Source organism: Malus domestica, chromosome 15 (assembly GCF_042453785.1).
Source record: "Malus domestica chromosome 15, GDT2T_hap1".
NCBI lineage: Eukaryota > Viridiplantae > Streptophyta > Magnoliopsida > Rosales > Rosaceae > Malus > Malus domestica.
Window position 1 is genome coordinate 18,867,980 of NC_091675.1, and position 24,803 is coordinate 18,892,782.

Below are 24,803 nucleotides of genomic sequence, written 5' to 3' on the forward strand. Positions count from 1 at the left end.
ACCAAATTGGCCCTAGTAGGAACCAATTCATTGGCAATTCTCCATACGTAAATTTTGACTTTTGGTGGTACCTGTGCATTCCACACCTTAGCTTCATCACCATTTGAGGACGATGCCCCACAATTTGTGGGTTGTAGCCAATTCCTTGCCACATGGTAAGCCGACTGGACCGTAAATCTTCCCTGTCTTTCATGGTGCCACAACAAGTGATCCGGTGGGTTTCGTACACTTAAGGGGATTGTCTGGATTAGATTTACCTCATCTTCAAAGAAGAGGCTTTCAAGCACATCAATTTTCCAACACTTTGCAACGAGATCAATCAACTTGTTCACCATTGTCAGTGTGCATCCTACCGGTTTGGGAGAATAGGGACGAAATCGAGATGAGATGGGGATCCATTGGTCCTCCCAGATCCAAATGGATAGCCCAGTACCCACCTGCCATCTTAGACCCAAACTTAAAACATTTTGTGCAGTGCAAATACTTTTCCATACATACGATGCTTCAGGCTTCAATGAAGCTTCCATAAAAGAGCTAGTTGGAAAATATTTTACCCTTAGGACCGTTGCAACCAGAGAATGTGGATTAGCCAACAATCTCCACCCCTGCTTTGCTAACGTACCCAAGTTGAATGCATATAAGAACCAAAACCCAAGTCCACCCTCAATTTTGGATTACACAGGCGTTCCCACGAGCACCAATGCATTTTCTTTTCTCTTTCATCGCCACTCCACTAATAGGATGCAACCAGCTTGTTTAGCTCATCACAAAATAATTTAGGCAAAAGAAAACAGCCCATGAAGTAGTTGGGGATTGCCTGTGCCACGGCCTTCACCAACACCTCTTTCCCTACGACACTTAGCAACTTTCCTTTCCAACTCTTTAAGCTCTTCCATAGACGATCCTTAAGATACCTTTATCAACCCCCGCCGTTCCCGCTAAGCGATCAACGTAACCAGCTTGTTTAGCTCATCACAAAATAACAGATGATTAATCGATGGTATTTCTGGACAAATTGAGATGCCATTTATCAACCCCTGCCGTTCTCGTTGAGCGATCAACGCTGACAGTCCCTCTGAACACATAATAAATATATATGGTGATAAAGGATCTTCCTGGCGTAATCCACGTGATGGGAGAATATAAACCCCGTGGGCAACCATTTACCAGTACAGAATATGAAATCGTAGTCACACAGAGCATGATGAGTTTAATCCAAAGCTAAGAGAAACCCATCTTAGTAAAGATTCGATGTAAGAATCCCTACTCAATCCGATCGTACGCCTTACTTATATCTAGTTTTAGTGCAAAACCTTTCTTCCCTCGGCACCGTCTAAACAGATAGTTATCAATTTCTGATGCTAATATGGTATTGTCAGAGATATTACGACCTGGCACGAAGGCACTTTATGTTTGTGAGATGATCTTATGGATAATAACCTTAAGGCGATTCGCAAGTACCTTAGAAATGATTCTGAACAGGACATTATATAGACTGATAGGCCGAAACTGAGTTACTTCCTCTTGTTGTTTTGTTTTAGGAATAAGGTTGACATATGTAAAGTTTATTTGCTTCAACAATTTCCTTGATGCTTGGAAGTTTTTAATCGCATTTGTAATGTCATCCCCAACGATATTCCAAAATTTTTGGAAAAAGAAATGATTCATTCCGTCGGGGCTCGGAGCCTTAAATGGTTGCATCTGAAAGACCGCATCTCCAACTTCCTCAGTCGTAATTACTCCTTCTAGTATGCGATTCATTTATGCCGTTACCTTTGAATCCACGGCCTCAATAACTTCATCATCCTGATTATACCTAGTAGTTTGGAAAATATCCTGAAAATATTGAATTATAGTGCTTTCGATCCCCGCATCATCATAGACCAAGCGCCATTTGTATTTTTCAATCGTTTGATCGAGTTCTTTGGCCTTCGGTTCCTAGCACATTGATGGAAGAACCGTGTATTACAGCTGCCAACCTTAACCCATAAAGCACATGATATCTGCCTCCAATACTTCTCCTTCTGACCCTAGAGTTGATCAAGCCGCTACATTAGCCGGTGCCGTTCAACCAAAACATCTTCTGTAAGTGGCTGGGCGAGTATGAATCCCATCTTTTGACGCATTCCATTAATTTCTTCTTGTCTCCCTTTAAATATTGATTGCTGCCATTTCAGTAAAGTTATTCTAGTGGCTTTAATTTTGTCACTATCTGAAACATCAACACACCAGTACCTGGTTGGTTCCAAGCATCACGGATAATACATTCACATTCCTCATGATCATCCCAAAAATTTTCAAATCAAAACATCTTGCTTTTGCGTCTAACATGGCTATATGTTCCATATACCTCTAGAAGAATAGCATATGGTCAAATTTGCTAGGATTACGTTGCTGAATAAGTCATTCCACCTATCTGTCGCAAGCATCTTATCTAGCCGTTCTTTGATACCCCATGACCTAGTAGTAATCCAGGTGTAAGGAGTACCCAAGAACCCCATATCATGTAGATGGCAGTCGCACATTGCATTCTGTAATGCCATTATTTGGTTTATAGGACGAACTGAACCCCCTTATTTCTCGTGGATACTAAGTAATTCATTAAAGTCCCCTCCAATCAACCATGGAAGAGAGCAACTCGTGACCAATCGCCTCATAATATCCCAGGAAATTTGGCGTTCCTCAGTTGCTGAGTGCTCGTAAAAACCAGTGAATCTCCAATGAACTGCATAGCCTATTGCTCATATTTCAGAGTAAATAAATCTCTCAGATGAAGAAATGATTCTCAGGTTAATGTCCCATGTCTAAAATAATCCAAGACCTACCTGACTGTCCATTTGAACTAACCCCGAACACTCTTCTAAATCCAAACTTCATCCTCAAGCCATTTAGTACCTCCGCCTTGCACTTGGTTTCATATAGGAAAACCAATTTGGGAACTTTTTGCCGGATAATATCCTGCAACGCTTGAACTTTCTGAGGGTTCCCAAGCCTTGGGTAGTTCCAAACTAGTATATTCATGGCTGTCAGTGGGGCTGAACATCCTCAGTTTCCACCGATGATACAAGTCTTGTTGTTCCATTTCCTCTGCCCAGTAACCCGCATCTCTTTGCTTCTTCCATTTCTTTTGAAGGACTAACCACCACCTCGCACCTTTGGCTTTCCTGCTGCTCGAGGTCAGCATAATTGGTCACCGTGGATCTCCCCATTCGATTACCTCATTTGAGTCTAGAGTTTTTCTTCTTCAGGTTTGAGAGATGTAATGGGCGCCCATAGTTAGGGTATCTCAGTGTCTTTTGCTTCTTAGTTGGTGGAGTAAGGAGCTCCACGTCATTTATCCCTCCTTTTTTTGGATCTTCCTTTTGCTGGGTATTAACCTCATCCATTGGGCCTTGGTTATTTTCCCCAGTATCCATTACTTCCTCGCTAGAATCCACCTTACTCCGGAAGTCAACATTTGAGGCCTGTACCATTTGGGCTACCACCACTAGGCTTTAAGCGTTCACATCCGAAATGTTTGTTCCTGGGGGGAAACAATCCTTCACAGTATATTTTGTGGGCTTGGCTCGCTCCGCAGCCAGGAGTAACCCATTAACATTTTCAAAAGCCCAGGGGGGAATCCTTTTTGGGTCACACCAATTTTTCTCCAGAGAGAGCCCGTTAATAGCAATAGTAAGAGTTCCGTTTGTAAAATAGGTCCCATCACTGTCTAGGTGCCACGTATGCCTATAGTCAGGTCGTGTATCCAATCGCGTTGTAGGAATATGCATAGCCTCAGAGTTTGTCCCCACCAAGTGTAGTGTCATTTCCTGGTTAGGGTGGGAGACTAACCCTGTAGACTTACCTACCACGTCTATGCAATTCGGCCTCGTGTCAGTACTTGTTGTCGCCATGTTGACTTATTACTCCGCCATTCGACGTTGCAAGTATCTGTTCGCCGGGATATCCAATACCGTGTCCGGCAGGCCATAGAAACCACCATAAAATTGTTCCCATTTTATTCTCCAATGGTTCTCTCGGGCCTCGATCGTCGCTGCTCCCTTTCTTTATGGAAATAACATAGAATTTGCCCTGGATGCAGGTGAGGCCCGGAGGTCACTAGTAAATTGAGTTCCACCTGCCGTCGAAAGTGGCACCAGACGAGGACGCGTACTTGAGTGGCCCAATCTCCCACATTGGTAGCAGAAAATTCTCAATCCTTCATATTTGAATCGGATCGTATAGGAGCCCTAAGCTGGGCATGACACCGAGCAAAATGTAATCAAGGGTCGACAAGCATCAAAGTCCACTTTTATTCTCAAGAAACCCCGAAAGCCCACCTCTGCTAGATCTTCAACTTCAAGAACTACTCTGATTTTTGCCCCTAGACTTTTAGCATTTTTCAATGTACAGTAGTTCTTGGGTATCCCATGAGCTTGCATCCAATAAACAGCTTGATCAGCTTCAATGTCATCAAGAGAATGAAATGATGGCCAGAACTTCACAGAAAATGTATAATCCCTGATAAACCAGAGGTTGCCTTCCAAAATTTTTCTAGCGACATGCTCCTCTCCAACTGTGATGGCATATATATTCGCTTTGGCCCTTTGAACCTTGACCACCCCTATTTTGTTCCAGGCTAACTTGAAAGTCTCCTTTACCACCATTTGGGAAGGCTCATTATCAGCAATTAATCTCCCCACCAAATGGATGTTGTTATCAAATATTTCCTCCAAGTCTAAACTGTCTTCAAAGGTAATATTAAGGCAGTCCATCATCTCTTCCTCGATATCCATATGAACTTTGAAAAGAAAGACCACCTAACCCACAAATACTCACAGTAGAGATATCAGAATAAGTATAAAACTCACAGCACGGAAGCTGGAGTTAGTAAGAACCCACGACCTGGAGCCAGAGTTATAAGCCAATAATTTTGCAAATTTCAGCTACACATTTGATCAAACAGGTGGTGTGCATGCGCGGGGGAATTGTTCTTCACCACTTTCTTCTACACCAATGTTCTCTTAGACAACACTATTGGAGTGTACCCTTTTCCTTGCTCTACTTCTCACCACACCTAGACCTGCAATTCCTCTCTGGAGGTGGGTGACTGCTGAGTGGTGAAGATGTTGATAGGATTAAAAGCACACCACAAAGTAGTACACAAATGTCCTATTGATTTTCCTTATTAACACTAAGATTTGTCAATTGTAGCATATGAAAAATAAGGGTATTTCCCGTAGAAGATTGTTTTATCTAACTACTTAAAATGTCACAAAAACTGGGTTGCTGTTCCTACTGACCAGCTATCGAAAAATAATTATTAGACTAACTTACACTTATCTAAAGTCTACGAAATTTTATATGAAGACACTAGACACACAGAGCTACAATCACACAAATTTTTGGAGATGATTTACTATTTAAATTAAATCGAACAAAAACAGGACAGAAACAAATTTCAAGTAGTTCACAAATTAAGACAAACAAGTTAGGGGAATTACTATCCACCACCAAATAATCATGCAAACATGTTATGTTTCATTCAAATTCCTTTTATTTCCGAATGAAGATGCTCAAGTTGGCTCAATGTTAAAACTCAATCTATTACTCTTTCTTATGTAGTATGTTAAGAGAATGTCGTTTTCAACTTAACTTAGTCCCTAACAAGCAATCTAGAATGACGTGTTCATAGATTTAACAAGTAGAAATCATTAAGAACGAAAAGAGTTTGAGTCATCACAATGCATCGTAAGTATTGGCGTTGTCTTACTTATCCTATAAATTGGTTCACATGTTAATCGCAATTAACAAGTACTACTCTAGAACATATGTAGGTCCTCATTCGACAAGAGCAGGCACACAAATATTCATAGCATTAGAATCATAGATATGCTTACTAAGTATGCATCTGTAGAAAACACATAAATAATTCATCACTGAGACAAGTAGTGAACCAATTTTCATCATTTCATAAAAGTAATTCAAACAAAATGTCATAACAAACTTACAATCATATTCGGGGCTTCAAAACAGCCCCTAACTACTAAAAATTTAGTTACACATAATTCTCAAATAAAACCAAAAGAAAGACATGAGTTTGAGAAGATAAAACCGAAAGAAGAGAATGCCAAGATATCCTCCTTTCCTTTTCTTCCTTCCCCAACGCTGCTGCCTTGCCTTTTTTCCTTCCTTTTCGTTGCAACCTGCATCCTTGTTTTTTTTTCTTTCTTTTTTTTTTCAAAATTATTTCTATAAAAACTGCCCTTTATTTCCTCCCCTAACGCTGATTTTAAACCAATTATTGCTGCATTCTTTTCTTCTCCATAACTCCCCCCACTAATAGCAATTTCGTGATGACAATAAGTGAGAGAAAATGGTAAAACAATTGTAACTCTTTGGGCAACCTTTAAGCCAATTACTCCCACTTAATCCTCATCTTTAATTCCATTTCCTCTGATATTTGAATAAGTGTCAGCTGGCTTGTTCTTGACTGCATCAGTTTTGGCTGCTAGATTTATTGAGTTTATTGCTTTCATTGCAGTTACAAACTGCTCTGTCTCTTGTGACCTTTTTAGTGTTAAAACGGCCATAACTTCTTTCAGAAAAATGATATTAGCAATCCATGAAATGCTTCAGAAAATAGACATCGGTAACTTTCCAAGCATATAAGGCTCATTCTCTAATTCATTCTGAGCTGTTCGTAACTTGCTTCCAAAGTCAGCTGATCTACATAGACTGTTTAGACGAATTTGTTACTTAAAATCCCACTTGTGCTATTTTTCTTTTCTTTGCTTGACAAATCCCACAAAACACAAAAACAAAGTAAATAGCTAAAAAATATAAGGAACTAACTAAGAAAAGACAAGTGAATTTGATGTAAAATATATATAAATATGAGCTTATCAGATGTGAGAGAATTCAGAGATGTGAGTGTTGTGCGTGAAAAAGTAAAGAAATTTTTTTGCTGTAAGATCTAATTTCAAACGATTTGGATTTTATTGATCCTCCCCTTCTGGAATAACATTGATCTGAAGGATCCTCCTCCCTTGAAAGTAGAGACACCATCAGAAAATACTATCGTTACCGCTCAAAATTTGCAAGTCAAACTCAAATGGGTGTGCATGCTCACATATCGTAAGGTTAACATAGTGAATATAATCAACAACTGTAGTAAAATGAACACAAGAATATGTAGTGGTCTGCCCATAACAGGGCTACGTCCACTGCAATTTGTTTAATATATTTCCTGAGATTATAAACAGGACTACATCCGCTACAGTCTATTACACAAGACTTAGGGGTGGTTTGGGAGTGAGGTGCTTAAAAAAAAACACCCATGAAAAAAAGCTGTGAGGATTTTAGGTGTTTGGTAAACTGAAAAAAAAAGAAGGCTTATTTTGGAAGATGCTGTGAGAATAAGCTGAAATCAAAGGAAAAAGCTGAAGCTGCTATTTGCAGCTTTGGAAAACTGGTTTTTTTTTAAAGCACACGGAGCTACAATGCTCATTTAATGAAAAGACCCACTATCAGACTACTTTTTTTTTTTTTTTCCAAAAGCACTTTTACAAAAAAGTTTACCAAACACTCTGCTGATTTATTTCACAGCCGCTTATTCTCACAGCAGCTTTTTTTTCAAAGCACAACAATACCAAACCAGCCCTTAGAGTTTTGATAACTCATTGGAATGACTTTATGAAATATGTCAAATTTACTCTCATTGTGGAACACACGTGATAATTTCGCACGACAAACAAACTATGTTAGGGATATTTTCATATTGCAACAACTAGGAAACTACAATGATCAAATTCGATACAACTGAAAATATATTAAACAAAATTAAAATTTTGGGTTTAATGCTATGTATTATTCAATTCTACGGATGTTTTAACTGTCAAATTTACTTTTTACAAATACTTAGATCTTATATTTTGAATCTCAACCATTTATTTCCGTATTATTCAATTATACATAATATTTATAAAAAAATCCAACTACAAGAACTATAAAGTCATGATTTATCAGATTTGGAGAAAATAGGGCTCTATTTGATTGGACCATTTGGAACAATTTATCCCCAACTGGCCCAAATGAATCGGGGGTTACCCAGTGGATTTTTAGACTTGGGTCTGTAGCAACTTACCCGGTTGCAGAGAAGCATCGAAAATCCGAAACGACGAAGGTGGTGTTTCCGTCAGACATGGGAGAGGTAGTAGAAATACTGCCGGAGCACCGGAACTTGTTCGCAGCTCCAATTGTATTCGTTATCGTCGTCGCTTTCCAATTCTTCTCCTGGTGGCTGGAGCAGTTAAAGAAGGTAATTTCCTCAACGATTTTTCGCTTGCATTCAAACAATTTAATCGTAGTTTGGTGCGAATTTAAGCTCTTAATCATTTGTTTGATGCTTTAACTGCAATTATTGTGAAATTAAAGTTTTATTTTGTGTGATTTCTTGTGTTGGCAGGGAGGAGGGAAGAGTGCTACGGCAACCCGATTGCGTGGAGAAATTAAAGACATCTTGAAGGAGGCAAGCTCCTTGTCGCAGTGAGTGATTTTTATTGGTCAATCATGATTTTCCCCGATTTTTCAAAAGGAATTTTATCTTTTTGGATTGGCAGAATCGTTTTGATGCTTGCAAGTTGCAGCTACGTAGCTTTACAGTAGTAGGCGATAGACCCGGTAAAGGAAACAATCAGACATGGGAGAGGTAATAGAAACCCTACCGGAGCACCGGAGCTTGTTATCAGCTCCGATTGTATTCATTATCGTCGTCGCTTTCCAATTCTTCTCCAGGTGGCTAGAGCAGTTAAAGAAGGTAATTTGCTCAACGATTTTTCACTTGCATTCAAACAATTTACCCGTAATTTGGTGCGAATTTAAGCTCTTAATCATTTGTTTGATGCTTTAACTGCAATTGTTGTGAAATTAAAACTATATTTTGGGTGATTTTTTGTGTGATTTTTTGTGTTGGCAGGGAGTGAAGAGTGCTACGGCAACCCGATTGCGGGGAGAAATTAAAGACATCTTAAAGGAGGCAAGCTACTCGTCGCAGTGAGTGATTTTTATTGGTCAATCATAATTTTCCCCAATTTTTCAAAAGGAATTTTATTTTTTTGGATTGGCAGAATTGTTTTGATGCTTGCAAGTTGCAGCTACGCATTGTTTTAGCTTTACAGTAGTAGGCGATAGTTTGGATTCTTAGCAGTTGTGTGATCTTCGTTTCGTTTAAATCCAGGCCGTCGACATTTGCGCAAGCCGCGTAACTTCGGAGGATTGCATCTGCTAAGGAGAAAGAACTTGCAAATTGCACTAGTTTGCAACTCCATCCTTTCAATTATGTTTTTATTCTGATCATATATACAATTACATACCTGCATTCTTGGGGCACATGTATATATCCATATATCGTCACAGAGGGTAACTATATGCAATATGCTTGGGATCAAAGTTGTGTTTGTATAGTAACATATACACTTTACAGCTACGATGTTTTTAAGCGAAGGGTTGAATGGCTAATAAAGTTTATGCAGTTTTCAATGCCATATTATTTCCATGTATTTACAATAACCATTTTGTTTTCGACCATTAATTTATTTTATTTTCAATCATAAGAATCTTGTGTAGTTATTATGAGTTGATTGTACGTAACAGGTACTTAGGTAAGCCTGAGTCCTGACCCACCAGGACGAAAGATTCTAACAGTATTACCTGCCTGCCAGATTAAGAGTTACATGGCAAGGAGATAAAACTTTCATATGACTTGTATCTGAGAATTTTGTTCATCTTAAAGGTAGTTCTCAGTGTTTTAGATTTTGAAAGTTTTAAATGCTTTATTTTGAAAAAAAAGAAATTATTTCTGAACAAGGGTTCTTCATAGATATACTTGGTTGTCCATTTAGGTCTTAACATATGTTGTGCTGGTTTGCTGGTTCTGGAGGGTTCCTGTTGCATCCATTTCGCGTCAACTTGTGCAACCCTTTGGTAATGCGTTCTTGTTCCGAATATACTTACCGAGTCCCCTCTTCTTTCTGTTTGGCTATTTTTAGATTGAGCATTGAGACAGTAAAGTCTATAAAATGATAGAAGTTCTGATTTGTATATCTTGTTGCTGTGCAGGCAAGATGATATCATGGAGGGCTGGAGGAGTTGTAAAAATATTTGTTATGGTAAATAAAGTTGAGATTACTTTTGATTGTTAATTCTCATATCGTTTAGGTGCCATATTGTGTTCTTGTAAGCAAGTAAATGATGTAAACAACACTAGGTACACTGTTACTTTCGTGTTGAACGCTGCTGATGTTTGCATACTACTTATCTTGGGTCAGAAAGAAAAGAGATGGTCTTTGATTAGCATGCGATATAAATCATCTTAAATAAAGGTTTGAATATTGCTTCTGATTCTCTGCAGGTAGGAATTATTCCTTGGTTGATATTATCGACCAGGGTTAGCAAGTTTGTATGTCGACTTGCCAAGTTCTAGAGGTTAGATGATTTCTGTCCTGCCAAGTTTTCATACACATGTTAACGTGGTTTTGTTTTGACTATTACTTCACGATATCTTTAGTCATGAACTTAGGATTGTTACCTGCTCATTTAATTTGTATCAGTGATGTGCAGTACTATTTTGGTCGTCTGTGTAAATTGAGTTTATTGTTTATCTTAAAAAACTAACCTCTTGAAAAACCCTTTCTTTGAAGTAATTTATTAAAATCCAGCAAAATAATGTGATGCTTTTTGTGTTTGGTAATCAAATGCCTATGCGATCACCGACAACCATGCCCATGATGGAATTAATAGTGGATCCAAGAGAAAATAAAGAAATATGATACTTGGAGCGCAAGACTTCAATGCGAACTCAAACTCACAAATGAGAAGAAAGGTACGACAAATATTATTTATTCTCTAGTAGAATTGACCGGAACGCTCTTAATTAATTGAGCGCTGTGCCAATTTTGTTCATATCGCATTGAAAGTATGATGCGGGTAATCCCATGGTAATATGCATCTCATGTACTTGAATGAAAAAGAACGAGGAAATTTATGCCTGAACATTATTCTTGGCACATCTAATACTAGTATCTTGGCGACCGGAATATTCATGGATTTAGCCAAGGCAAAGAAGAAAAGGCATCCTAGCACACAAGTAGCGACAGCAAGTCCTGGCGAACGACCACTCGGTACCACATATGTGCCGGTATTGAATGCAACCACCATTGCCATTAAGGCAAACAAAGTAAAGGATAACGAAAGCATTCAATCAAAAATTCAGAAATCACACCAATTCCCATAATCGAAAGCATTCAATCGATAATTCAGAAATCATACCTTTAATCAATCAATCATACTAGCGTCCACTAGCTTAAGTATAGCATGCAAGGTATGCTAGCATCAACTAGCTAAACTCACTACTGGTAATAATCAATAATGCTAGTGTCTACTAGGTTAAAATATCACTTGCAAATAATCTGTGGCCGAAGATAGTTATACAACATATATAAGAGATCATGTGGTGAAAATAAATCACCAATGATCTCAAGATATCATCAAATATCAGCATAAGTCTCATCAAAGACCAACATAGTAATATGCATCCGCATATAAGACATATTATCTATATACTAAAACCCGGTAGAAAAGCACTGTTCATGAGCAGTGTAATGGCTAAAATGCCCTTTGATATCTTCTTTGTTGCCCTTCGTCTTGTACACATCTATATAGTGTAAAAATGTTTAGTTTTTCAAAGGGGTCCACTAGCAGGTAAGCAGAGCCTCCTTCCCCAATAGGCTCCTTGCCTATATCCTTCAAATGGCACATGCAATGGTGTGGCTAGGTTCCTCTCATCCTAGAGATTAAGATTTCGAGTTTTTGTAGTTCGATTTGTGAAGGAATTAGGGTGGTTCTCTCTCACGGTGGTAGAAAGAGAGTTGAGTTCGAGAGTGTAAAGAGAGAATGGAGAGAGAGTGATTTCAGCTGAGGAAAAGAGAGAGGCCGAGAGTCATGTAATCTCACTTAAACCCATTTAAGTAAAATTACAAAATTGCCCTCTACTAGTTAAAATTACATTTAGGCCCTCATGATTTCGTTTCGAATTAAGCCTTCAACGGTAAACTAACGTACGAAGAATAAAGTTATGAAACACAAAAAAGTACGAGGATTCAATTCTCGAGTCGAAACTCAATAAATTATTTAAGACACCCACTCGGGGCAAAATGGTCATTTCATATGTTTCGGGAATAAAATACAAGACTTTTAAACACGTGATAACAAATTCTCCTTCTTCACGAAGAAACCTAATATTGAGCGAAATATGACAATTAACGAGTAACCTGTCAGCAACTTAAAGTCGCGAACCATGTCCTCCAGGAAATGTGGCGCATTAAGTATTTTTCTTTCAATAGAAAGAAGAGAATTTGCAAACACAGAGAAGAAAATGCAGCCAAGCACACAAGCTGCAATGGCAATCCCTGGAGAATGACCACCCAGTACTGCATATGTGCCGGTAATGAATGCAACAACCATTGCAACCAAAGCCCAAATTGTCAAAGACACTGCCAATTGAAACGTCCCTTTGTAATTCCTCGTTGTGTGAATTGAGGAGTAAAGGAGCACTAGGACAGAACAACTAGACATGGCCATGGCTAGTGTATCAGTTAGAACAAATGCTTTGAACGCTGCGTTTCTTGACAGAAGGGGGGAACCCTGGTCCGGTCCTTTTTCGCTTTGGTATCCACCAGGCATGGTAAAACCTGCTGCGAAGGTTACGGTTGCTATCAATGTAGCCACTACCAGATGAGTTTCTTTTGCTTTCTGTAAACTTTCTCCCATGTCCTTGCTTCTTTGAGTTTCCTCCACCTTATTGCCACTACTGTCTTTTGGGTTTTCAATTCTTGGACTTGGTCTAAGACCCGTCATTCGAAGTAGTTTTCCATAAAATTCCTGCAAAGCCAGAGTTGGACTATAATATTATTATTATCTTGGCAAACAAATTCAAGCAATTTAATGATCACAAGGTGATAACTGATGCGTACCTGCAGTAATGTGTTTATATTATCATTGTGAGCTAGAAATATGTCAAAAGCGTTTAAGTTTTGCTTGTTGAATGCCATCCAATCAACTTTACGATAGTCTAGCAAGTCAATGCTTATGGGAGAATGAGCAGCTAGGTGATGGAGGGGTGTGTTCCCATCAACATACTTGCCATTTAACAAGATGTTGCTAAGCCATGCATCTGCTGAAACATATTTGACTATTTGGTTTTGTTGGTTCCGTATGGCGTAGTTAAGAACATTCTGCAATTTCTTGTCGACCAGTTCGCAACAATCAGGGCATTGAGAAATAAGCTCTTTCATTACATCTAGATTGCCTTCTGACGCTGCAAAGTGAAGAGCTGTCGCGCCATCTTTGTCAGCAATGTAAGCAGTAGATCTATCATTTGCAAGCAGTTGTTTAACAATTGAAACGGAACCAAAACGTGCAGCAAGGTGTAGTGGAGTACATCCTAGTTCGTCTGCTGCTTTGCTCAAAGTCCTATCGGCTTTTAGTAGTTCCTCCGTCATTTCTTAAGCATAAACACAAAACACAAACAAATATAGATAAAATTAAAAACATGTATATGTATGTAGGATGTGCCCTTCAATTCATTTTTTTTTTCAATTAATTTACCTACATATTAATGCACCTAAAGAGCAAGAAAATACAAGTAAATAAATTTTCAAACACAAACACAGGTCAAGAGCAAGAACGTGTTAAATAGAGTAGCAACGTGTAGTATAGTCTTTAAAAAAAATCAATTATAAAATTTGAAATTTTGATAAAAGTAAAGTGGAAAAAACTGGACTATCATCCCACAGGGTGAGATTACCAATCAATTAGAAATTTTAAACACCGTTAATGAAAACTACCAGATTTGCAATAAATTCCACTAAATTTGTTTTAAAATAATGAGAGGCATTTTAGGATGAAAAGTTTATAGAATATCAGTTTCACGGGAAAAACTTGATCAACCAAATACTGGAACCAAAGTTTCTCTTAAAAATATGTGGTGGGTTTATGTCATGGAAATAGGAGGAAAAGGAAACAAATTTAGTTGTTTTTTATTTTTTATTTTTTTTTGGGTTAACACAAATTTAGTTTTGTATGCACATATATACCTTCATCCTTGCAAATCACTGCAACGTGCAACGCCGTTCTACCATTTGGGCCAGTGTAAGTTGGAACGCTGCAATTCTTGAGCATTTCAGAAACCAAAGGAAGATTTTTCCTCTCGGCAGCTAAATAAATTGGAGTTTCGCCTGAATCATTAGCAGCGTAGGAAAACTCGGGGTCCTCTTTGGTCAATTTTTCCACCACAAAACGTTGATTGGTCAATTTCTTCGACACAAAAGGATGTTTAAAGCGCACTGCTTCGTGCAACGCTGTATCGTTGTTGTTGTTGGTTTTCCTGATGAGCTTCTGCTTCTGCAAGCAGGCTTCTTCTTCTGTTAAGACTCGGCCTTGCTCAAGGTCGCCATGGTGACGAACTTTTATTGCCTGATCGATAAGAACTCCAACTATATCAACTAGCCCCTTTCTCGCCGCTAGGTGTAAGGCAGTCTCACCGCTCTTATTGTGCAGCCATAGTAGTGCGGGACACATTTCAAGGATATCCTTCACAATCCCGGCTGACTCCAGTGTGTTTTGTCCGAATGTCGGCCTGCTTAAGCACGCTATATAAACATGAAGGACAGTGTTATTTGTTGCAGTCAGTTTTAGGTCAAGATGTTCAACATGTTCCCTGAGGGCATCAAGGTCGCCTTGTTTCGCAGCACGAAACACATCAAGTTCCATGCTACCTATCGAAACTGTATTATTGCCTTCTTTAGTAGCTCCCTCCTTGGTCTGAACTGCTAAGCGATCAGTACTACGAGCACTCTCGGCCTGATCAGTTGAATGGGAGTGATCCATTTTTTGATATTTCGTTATTACGTGCTTAGACAAGGGGAGCTTTTGGCCTAATACAAGTATAATCAGAAAGAACTTGTTGATCTTTGAGTGGATGATGGGAATTTGAATGAAAAGGAACAATGGATGAGATTTGAGAGGCTCAAGAGTGAAGAGTAAACAAGGAATACAAGATGAGATCATTTATAGAGCAGGAATCCAATGCAATGCCACACTTCTGCAAAGATGCCAATAATTGGAATGATTTTTTCAAAAAGGCCAGAGTGTTGTTATTATATGAGATTTTCAAAAAGGCCACAGTAGTAAAGAAGGAATAAAAGATGAGATCATTAATAGAGTAGGAATCCGACGCAATGCCACACTTCTGCAAAGACTGCAATAGTCGGACTGCCTTTACAGCTTAATCATTGTCCATTGTTATTGGTTCATATCGTGTCAAAAAATCTTTACTTGTGCATGTCAGCTTTCAAATTAAATGGTTCCGATAACTTTTTTTTTAGAAAAATTAATGAAAAGTTAAAAAAAAAAAATAGTTTTAATGAAAAATAACAAAATAAAGATGCAGTGAATAGTATCCAGAAAAAGTAAAAATTTCAATAGTTAAACTTCTCCCCAATTATACATATCATGACATTAAACTGAAAATTTTTCTCTCTTTTTTTTTTTTTTTGTTAAACGATAAATTTTGTTAGATTAGTCATCAACGGGTTTGAAATTTTTTTCCTTGACAGACCCAAAAAACAGTGCCTAGCAAGCACTTCCTTCTACGGGAAAGCTCCACCCCTCACTCCCATTGCCTGCCATGGCCGCTGCCCCTCCCTACCTGTGTAGAAGGCCTTTCATTTTCTACTTGCCTCCTCATTTGAGTGGTAGCAATTTATTTGGTTAGAGAAGAGCACAGACCAGACCGGGCATAAAGTTAGACACCCGATCAGACCGGATCGGACCAAATCAGATCAGGCCAAATTAAACCCGATCGAACCAAACTGAACTGGACCGGACCGTTTGTGATGAAACAGGGCGAGTCTTGGTTTTTTCTAATCTTCTTCAAACACCCGATTCTCGCCATACAGTAGAGCCAATTTGCAGAATTTTATGCCTGTGCCCTGTACCATAATCGATTCGGCTGCGGATGTTTTTGTGTATTTTGTATTACGCTTTGACAATGTTGATCAAGGACAAGGTGTGTTTTGCTTGGCTTTTCCATCCAAGCTTCTTCTCCGGTGGGTATTTGGAATCTTGTCTTTCCATCCAAGCTTCTTCTCCAGTGGGTATTTGGAATCTTGGCTTTTCTCTTGGCTTTCCATCCAAGCTTGTACAGAATTTTATGCCTTTGTGCTCTGGACCACTGTTCTTCTTTAATTCTAGACCGTAGAGCCAATCTGCAGAATCGAAGAAGAAGATTGCTGTCGCACCCTGTACCATAATCGATTCGGCTCGGGTTCCTGAAGCTTTCAGTGAAATACGGGACAATCTCGACCGTAGGAGGGTGGAGATGCTCAGGGAGGAACTGCAGCACGATGGTATTGACGATGTCGGATTGGTAGCAGTGGTCGAAGATTTTTGGACCCGCGTTCTGCCCGGCCGATTTTTGTGTTTAGAATTTTTGGACCCGTCTCCGCTCCTATCTGCATGGATCCATCCTGACCCGCGGGTCCAGGGTCCATTTGCCCGCCCCTATATTGGGTTTTGTCCATTTTAGTTTATGAGAAAGAGTTATGGACTTTAAATCAGATGAACATGAAATCTTCAAACATTTGTCCAATCTCATCATTTTTTTTTTGAGAGAAAAATCTCATCATCCTCATCAAGAAAGAAAATGTTCCAACAAATTCCACGAGGCAGCGAGCAAAGGTGGGAAGACCATGGACATCGTGGTTATTTTTCATTGGGTAATACAAATCAGTTGTTTCTATGCCTCTACCAATCTCGAAAATTTTGTACATCTCAAGCACTTTCAAGAAGAGATTTTACCAGAAAATACTATTCACGCAACTAATTTTTTGTCCTACGAACATATTTATGGGGTCAAGTTAGTTTATCTGACGAAAATATATGTTGGCCAGGCAAAGCTGGTCAACATTTTGAATTTTGCAAAAGGCTTTGCGCGATATAATTAGTCGGCAAACTTTTGGCACTAAGAAAAAAATATGGCGTGTGTTGTGTAAAGATTTATCGGACGAAAACCAAGTTCGTTGACTTAAGGACCTTTGCTTGACGACACATTTCGTTAGGTCAAGTGTTTATGCTGTTGGGCAAAGATCCATAATGACCTGTCAAAAAATACCACAACCTAACATTTTGCTTGACGTCTTGCTTATATTTGCTCGACGAAATGGTTCATCGGGCAAAACCCTATCCATAAAAAAGGTTTGTGCCTTCTTCTTTATCATTTCTCTTTCTTTCTTCTTCCTTCCCCTAAGTGGCGCTACTCCATCTGCAAAAAAAAAAATAACAATCTCTCTCTCTCTCTCATTCTTTTTCTCTCACACTCACACCCATATCTCCCTCATCTCTCCCTCTCCCAATTCATTTAAGGTTATTTTTTTTCTTTGTTAAATATTCTTTTTGTTTAATTGTGTGACTAAATAATTTTGGTTGTTGTAAGTTTGTGATCAGATTGGAAAAAATTAAAGGAAGAGAAAATGGTAACAATGGTCCTTCAACTTTAACCTAATTTGAGCAATGATCTCTTAACTAAAAATTCATGACTATTGGTCCCTCAACTTATCAAACGTGCAACTATAGTCATTTTCGTCAATTCAGTCACAATTTTGTCAAAATCAGTCATGTTGGAAGGACAATTGCTACAATTAGGTTAAAGTTGAGGGATTATTGCTCCAAATGGGTTAAAGTTAATTGAGGGACCATTTTTGCAATTGAGTTAAAGTGGGGGACCATTGTTACCATTTTTCTCATTTTGTTTTTCATATTTGCCCCTTGATTCAACATCACGTGTATGACACATGACTCATTTTGATGGAAGTTCTAACGGAGTTAATGAAAATAACAATAGCTGCACGTTTTGAAGAGTTAAAGGACCAATGGTTATGAATTTTAGTTGAGTGATCATTACTCCAATTAGGTTAAAGTTGAGTGATCATTACTATAATTTTCTCTTAAAGGAAATGTATGTATTTTGTCTCTTAATTTATTTTTTAATAAGTTTTAATTTATTTAATTGTGATACATATGTATGTTAAAATTGCGGCTTATGTGAAATTTTGAGTTTGTGTGTTATTGAAATATATGTATGTGTAATAATCTCAAGCTTAGAAATAACTAAAAAATCCCCCAAATTTAAGATCCGACAATATTATTCTCCAAAATGGTCATAGGACTAAGCAATATATCTTAGACTTATTTTTAGTTACGCCTCCTAGAACTTGATTTTAATCTTAATTTGCTCCTTATAACTCAAAAGTCACTACTCTATCCCCTGAAACTTAAACTTCGCTTCACTTTGCCCTAGAACTCGATTTTGATCACATTTTTCCCCCTGAAACTTGAAATTCGTTTCTATAAAACTCAAATTTGCTCCACATTGCTTTAGATCTGTTCATTTCTTATGTGGTTTGATTCGAGTGCGCCAGGCTAATCAATTCTTTTTTTTTTCTTCATCTACCTGTTATTTTACAGGTACGGTGTGTGAAGTTACCAGTTTATAGAATGATAAAGAAGAGAAGATATATACCTAATATGTTCGTATATATATAGATCCATACTAAACCATATTTCTTATTCGAGTAATGTTTCATTTCGTTGATTGGAGTTTTAGTGTCAATAATGATCTTTCTTTAACGCTTAGTTGTGTACGTTGGTTTTGTTGTACTTATTGGGTTTGTGTAACTCATGATGCCACACCTTTGTCTTTTTCAGGAAACAAGTAGATTCAAGGGGACGGGGAAGATTATGAACTTCGTATAATAAACTCGAAAAAAAACCTTATACCCTTTGGAGAGTTTGTTGGACATGTGTGTAGATGCAGTAGCATCTCCGCAATCTAACGGTTATTGAATTGTCTAGTTCAGCCGGTTCGAGAGTGCACTAGTATGTGTTTAGTATTTGCAGTGAACGTGGCTAAGTTTCAATCATTAAAAATTCGGATGTGTCCTCCTAATGCTTTTCGAGTGCATACTAGATATTTGTTTTTTAATATCTACGTCATGCACTTGGGGAACCTTAGGGAGATGATGCGGATTTTTTTTATGATCGAAAATAATCACATGAATCACAAACCGCAACACAGCACGTACACTTTTGAATGGGATATAATCATTACCAGAGGCATAAGGAGACAGTCAAGCGTATATCCAATTGTTATAATGACTAAATTATTTGAAAATAGGTACAATGGATAAAGAGTGGATTAAGTTGCACGATAGAAGTTGTGACCAATATTTAGATGAGATGGACAAATTTATTCAATTTGCATGCAACCATGTTGGTGCTCAGAATTGTATCAGGTGTTCGTATGTGAAATGTGGCATCTATGTTTGGATGACACTAGATGAAGTCCTATATCATTTATATGACTGGGTTGGTATTATACTCCAATTGGACGTATCATGGAGAATCGCCCATTATAGCGTCAACGTCTTTCGGCAGTGGAACACTTCAGCATGAACACCCTTCATATGGCAGTGTTGATGATGGCCAAGTGTTGGACATATTGAACGATGCTTTCCCTAATGCTTCACTCAGTATAGTCGAAGAGCCATCCACAGGTCCTGAGAAGTACGATAAATTGTTGAAATAAGATCAACGAGAATTGTACCCTGATTATCAAGGTTTTTTTTCCGTCCTAACAGTCGTTATACAGTTGATGCACATGAAAATATAGTGTAATATGATTAATCCATACTAAATCAAATGCATTACATGTAAATCATTCTAGCTCGAAAAAAGTGTTGAAAGATCTTGGTTAGGATATAACAATGCACAAACTATTGTGTATTGGAAAGGTATGCTACTTGGGTCACCGAAGATGGCTCCCTTGGGATCACGAGTGGTGTAGCAACCCTAAAGCATTTGATGGGATAACAGAGTTTGCTTAAACCAAGAAAATTGTCCGGAGATGAGCTACTGTCCAAGTTGAATACTTTCATTTTGGGAAGGGATCGAGACCAATGGAATAACTGAATTGGACGAAAAAGAGTATATTCTTTGACTTGGAATACTGGTTGAAACGTTGTTAATCCCATGCATATTGAGAACACGGTTTGCTGCAGTGTAGTGGGAACGACTTTGCCTATCGAGGGAAAATCGAAAGATTCATACTGGCATGTAAGAAATAGGGATAAGGTCCAAACTGTGGCCTACATTAGTGAATGGTAAATACAAGAAATGACACACCAATTATATTTTCAAGCCGAATGACAAGAAGAGATTCTTGAAGTGGCTTTGCAAGGTGAAATTTCCAGATGCGTATGCTAGCAATATATCAGGGCACGTTAAAATAGAAACTGGGACATTGACGGTTTTGAAGAGTTATGACTATCATGTGTTACTGCAGCAGCTCATTCCGATTGGTATTCGGCCATACTAAGACCAAGAGTGTCACCACAATTCAAATAGATGCACTATCTATTGACCTGGGGCCGCTACCACCAATGTCTACTTGTCAAGCTCTAGAATACAAATGACTAATTTGTGTCCTGTCAAGTTTTTTGTTACGTACACAATGGCCTACTTCAGTCTACTGGAGTATCATCCTGAAGCCAGAAAAGTAGTTTTGGAAGAAAGAGATCCCTAATGTGGTTAATGGTTTGAAGATGGTGAACTAATTAAGAGAGGTGACGGGTTTAGTTCGGTTGGCGCAGTTGTGCTGTCCAGTCAGACGTACTTACAAGTTAACTTAATTTGGATTTGTACATACAAGGCATATATTAGATTAGAAATCAAATCAAGTGAAAACAAGGCAAATAGAGAATTTTGATTCAACTACGCTGCGGTGGCAACTGGAAAAAAATGCCGCCGAAAAGCTTTGGTAGATGGACGACCAAGCATGAAAAGAGCTGCGGAAAAGTACCAGAAGCCAAGCACACAAGCAGCGATGGCGAATCCTGGAGAATGACCTGATACTGCATATGTGCCGGTAATAAGTGCAGTCACCGTGAAAATCAAGGCGGTCATGGTAGAAGATAACGCCCAAACAATCGCGTCCGGCCTAGACAAATAAAAGTGCATCAAGACAGAACAAGTGGACATAAACAAGGCCAGTGCATCCATTACAACAAAAGCTTGGTAAGCTGTTTGTCTCGTTAGAACTGCACAATCTTGGCTTGGTGGTCCTTTTTCACTTTGGTAACAAACACCGGGCATGACGAAACCTGCTGCGAAGGTTGCGGTTGCAATCAGTGTAGCCATTACTAGATGGGCTTCTTTGACTTGCTTCAATATTACATCTGTGTCTTTGCCACATTCGAATAGATTGAATGTTGTACTTCTGCTACCACCTTTGTTTTCTTCGAATTGCTCAATTTCAATTTTTCTAAAAGGATAGAATTTTTGGCATACAGTGTCTTCACCGCATAAAATTCGATGACAACCTGGTCTAGCCCCATTCCTTCCCAAAATGCATCCATTGGCACTCTGCAACACAAAGAAGAAAGATGCCTAATTTTCAGTTTGACCACATACATAAGGAAAATCCTTGCAGACAAATAAGATCTCAGCATGTTTGCATAAACGTTTCTTTTTGTAGTTTTAATGAGATAGTTGGATATATGTGCCGAATTGTGACCAATAGTTAAGGATAAGTGACTCTTACATGTAATTGCAAGTGCAACAACCATACCTTGAGTGTTGGTGGCAGAGTTTCATCAGCCAGAACAATGTCTAAAGCATTTAGGTTTGCCTTGTTGAATGCCATCTTATCAACTCTACCATCACATAAAAAACGATCAGATGCGCATAGCGGAGAAAGAGCGAGTAGATGGAGCGGTGTGTTCCCATTAGCATCCTTTCCATTTAACAAGGTGTTGCTAACCCATGGATCCTTCAGAACAAAATCCTGTACAATTGGACTTTGACACCACTTAACGGCGTAGTGAAGAACATTCCGGCCTTTGTAGTCGACCAGTTCACAACAATCGGGGCAATGCAAAACAAGCTCTCTCATTACACCTTCATGTCCTTCAAAGGCTGCAATGTGGAGGGGTGTCTGCTTGTACTCTTTGTCGCCAATGTACGCAGCCGATCTATCGGATTCTAGCAGTTGTTTCGCAATGGAAGGGTGACCGAAGAGTGCAGCGAAGTGAAGAGGCGTCCATCCTTGGCCATCTACCGCTTTGGTGAGAGCCATTTTTGCAGTGTACTTTAGTAATTCTCTCGTCATTTCTAAAGCAAAAAAGAATACAAATAACAAAATAAGATAAATAAAACAGAGGTCTTTTTACATATAACATTACAGTTTAGAAAAAACTACTTAGGTACTTGAACAGAGAAAACTTATACTAACTTTGCAATGAGAGATCGGGCGTCAGCGCCGACATAATTTCATAGTTAAGAATCAATTAGAGCACAACATGTGAATAAAGTTTTTTCTCGAATTGAGCATGACATGTTAATAATGCTTTTTTTTCGTCCGAATAAAGTTCTTTTCTTGGATTTCGTCCGAATATGTATAACTAATAACTAACTAATTGTAATTAGCATGTCACATTGAGTAAAAATGGATCCTAATCGATCTCAAGCTTGAGAAATGAAAAATTAAACCAAAGATAAATGAAAATAATATGTGAATTAATTATATACGTACCTTCATCGTTGCAGATCACAGCAGCGTGCAAAGCCGTTCTACCGTTGCGGCCTCCATAAGCTAAACATTTACAAGTCCCCAGCATTTCGAAAACCAAATCACGGTATCCCCTCTCAGCAGCCAAGTAGAGCGGCGTATCGCCGTCTACGTTAGCAGAGTACAAAACCTCAGGATCTTCTCGAGTCAACACCTCCACCACACCACGGTGGTTAAACCGCACTGCCTCGTGCAACGCCGTGTCCTTCACTTTGTTGGTTGCCCCCATCAGCTTTCCCACGGGGCCGCAATCTCTTTTCGCAGCCTGCTTAAGAAGAACTTGAACCACACGAGTACAGCCGTGCCTCGCCGCGACGTGCAATGCGGTGTCACCGCCGTCGTTGGGCTGGAACAGTAACGGCGGACACATTTCAACAATCTTCTCGACGACATTAGCTGACTTCATTACTAGTAGTAGTGCTTCTTCGGAGTCAGTTTCAGTCAACGTTGAGCATGCTATGTAAACATGGAGGATTGTGTTCTTGGTTGGAGTCAACATTCGGTCAAGGTGGTCTCTGTGCTTCCAAAGGACGTCGACTTCGCCGGCTTTTGCCGCATTGTACACGCCAAGATCCATAAAACTTGAACCAGCTGCTTCTTCCTGGATGGTGATCTGATTTGAAACATCCATTGCTATGATCTGATAGCTAAAGCTTCACTCTTATAAGTTACCTACTACCACAGGGACTAAGAGAGGTTGTCCAAAATTTCAAATTATTATTCATATTTTGTTGACTCAATTATTATGTTGCAATTTTAGTGGAAGTTGCTTGGCCCCAAGGGCCAGGCATTGATGAGAGAACGTGGTCTCTTTTTTTATGCAATAGCACGTGAGATCTGATTTTTACTTTCTTTTTGCTTTTAATTCTAGGGTTTGCAGAGTACAGTTCTGCAACTCAATTAGTTAAAGATGTTTATCTTTACATTATATTTGAGATCTTGTGATTAGATATTGATTGTATCAAAAGAATATAAAAATCTCGGGTCTCGGCAAACATTCTAAAAGGACTAGCGAGATCGATTAATTAACATTGTTTTAGCAGTAATGCTATTCTTATCATATTAGTATACCATATTATGTGGCATGATGTGGATGTTCACATCATCTAAATTAATCTTAATTTAATTTAAATTAAAAATCATTTAATAAACCAATAATAAAAAAAATCTGGAATTGAATGGTGATTGTGGCATACGAGGAGTCTTCTCATTCCTTCATTCCTTCCCCGTTGCTTCTTCTCCCATTTCTTCTTCCACGCCATTTTTTTGTTTCCGCCCAGATTTCTTCCCCATATATTTTCCAAACTTCTCCTGAGTCTAGGTATTCAAACATTTAGCGATCTTCCTTTTTATAGAAGCCCGCATCGAAGAAAAGAGAGCTTTTTATCCAAATTGACTAGTTGACCAGAGGTGCTAGAATAGCAGTCTAGTACACTTAAGACTCATCGGGCTTCTCTTTTAGTAGCATGAGAAAACAACACAGAATCATTCGCGAAAAATAAATGTGAAATCATAGAACCGTCATTCTGGGCTGAAACAAAAAAATGGCGTGGAAGAAGAAACGGGAGAAGAAGCAATGGGGAACGAAGGAAGAAGAAGACTCATCGTATGCTACAATCACCATTTAATTCCAGATTTTTTTAAATTATTGGTTTATTAAATGATTTTTAATTTAAATTAAATTAAGATTAATTTAGATGATGTGGACAATCACATCAGATGCCACATAATATGGTACACTAATGTGGTATATTAACGTGGTAAGAATATCATTACTGTTGTTTTAGTGCATAAGATGCATTAACCAATCGTAAGCAAGCTGGCATTTTTTAATTTGTAGATCTTGACGAGCAGATTCCAAGATTTTTGTTCAAATGTTTTGCATAGGAGTCTGTTGAAAAACGTACTAAAAAAATGCTCTTTACGGATTGAAACATGTTGGTTTTTTCGCGATGTTAATATTCAATATTTTTTTAGTTAACAAAATACTTATAAAAGTACCTAATGAGATCTGGTTGGGCACGCTCACGCAGATTTCAAAATTATGAAAGTAAAAAGATTACCCACTTACACCATATCACTT

General features: G+C 38.5%; 3 protein-coding genes across 3 annotated transcripts; 1 reads left to right on the forward strand and 2 right to left on the reverse strand.

Moving 5' to 3' along the window:
• The first annotated feature begins 8,034 nt into the window (after window positions 1-8,034).
• On the forward strand, window positions 8,035-10,665 carry LOC103400997 (protein GET1-like). Its single transcript, XM_070813567.1, has 8 exons — window positions 8,035-8,299; window positions 8,447-8,509; window positions 8,601-8,797; window positions 8,957-9,033; window positions 9,218-9,772; window positions 9,882-9,963; window positions 10,099-10,148; window positions 10,391-10,665. The coding sequence occupies exons 1-3, from the start codon at window positions 8,183-8,185 to the stop codon at window positions 8,691-8,693; spliced, it is 273 nt and encodes a 90-aa protein (XP_070669668.1). The 5' UTR covers window positions 8,035-8,182; the 3' UTR covers window positions 8,694-8,797; window positions 8,957-9,033; window positions 9,218-9,772; window positions 9,882-9,963; window positions 10,099-10,148; window positions 10,391-10,665.
• Window positions 10,666-12,136: 1,471 nt separating this feature from the next.
• Window positions 12,137-15,137, reverse strand: LOC139192429 (ankyrin repeat-containing protein At5g02620-like). Its single transcript, XM_070814534.1, has 3 exons — window positions 14,133-15,137; window positions 13,011-13,540; window positions 12,137-12,918 (listed from the first exon to the last, which is right to left on the reverse strand). Exons 1-3 carry the CDS (start codon window positions 15,103-15,105, stop codon window positions 12,232-12,234), a joined length of 2,190 nt encoding a protein of 729 aa, XP_070670635.1. The 5' UTR covers window positions 15,106-15,137; the 3' UTR covers window positions 12,137-12,231.
• A 5,652-nt stretch (window positions 15,138-20,789) lies between these two features.
• On the reverse strand, window positions 20,790-23,536 carry LOC103400999 (ankyrin repeat-containing protein At5g02620-like). Its single transcript, XM_008339697.4, has 3 exons — window positions 22,685-23,536; window positions 21,722-22,263; window positions 20,790-21,516 (listed from the first exon to the last, which is right to left on the reverse strand). Exons 1-3 carry the CDS (start codon window positions 23,349-23,351, stop codon window positions 20,866-20,868), a joined length of 1,860 nt encoding a protein of 619 aa, XP_008337919.3. The 5' UTR covers window positions 23,352-23,536; the 3' UTR covers window positions 20,790-20,865.
• Between the last annotated feature and the right edge of the window lie 1,267 nt (window positions 23,537-24,803).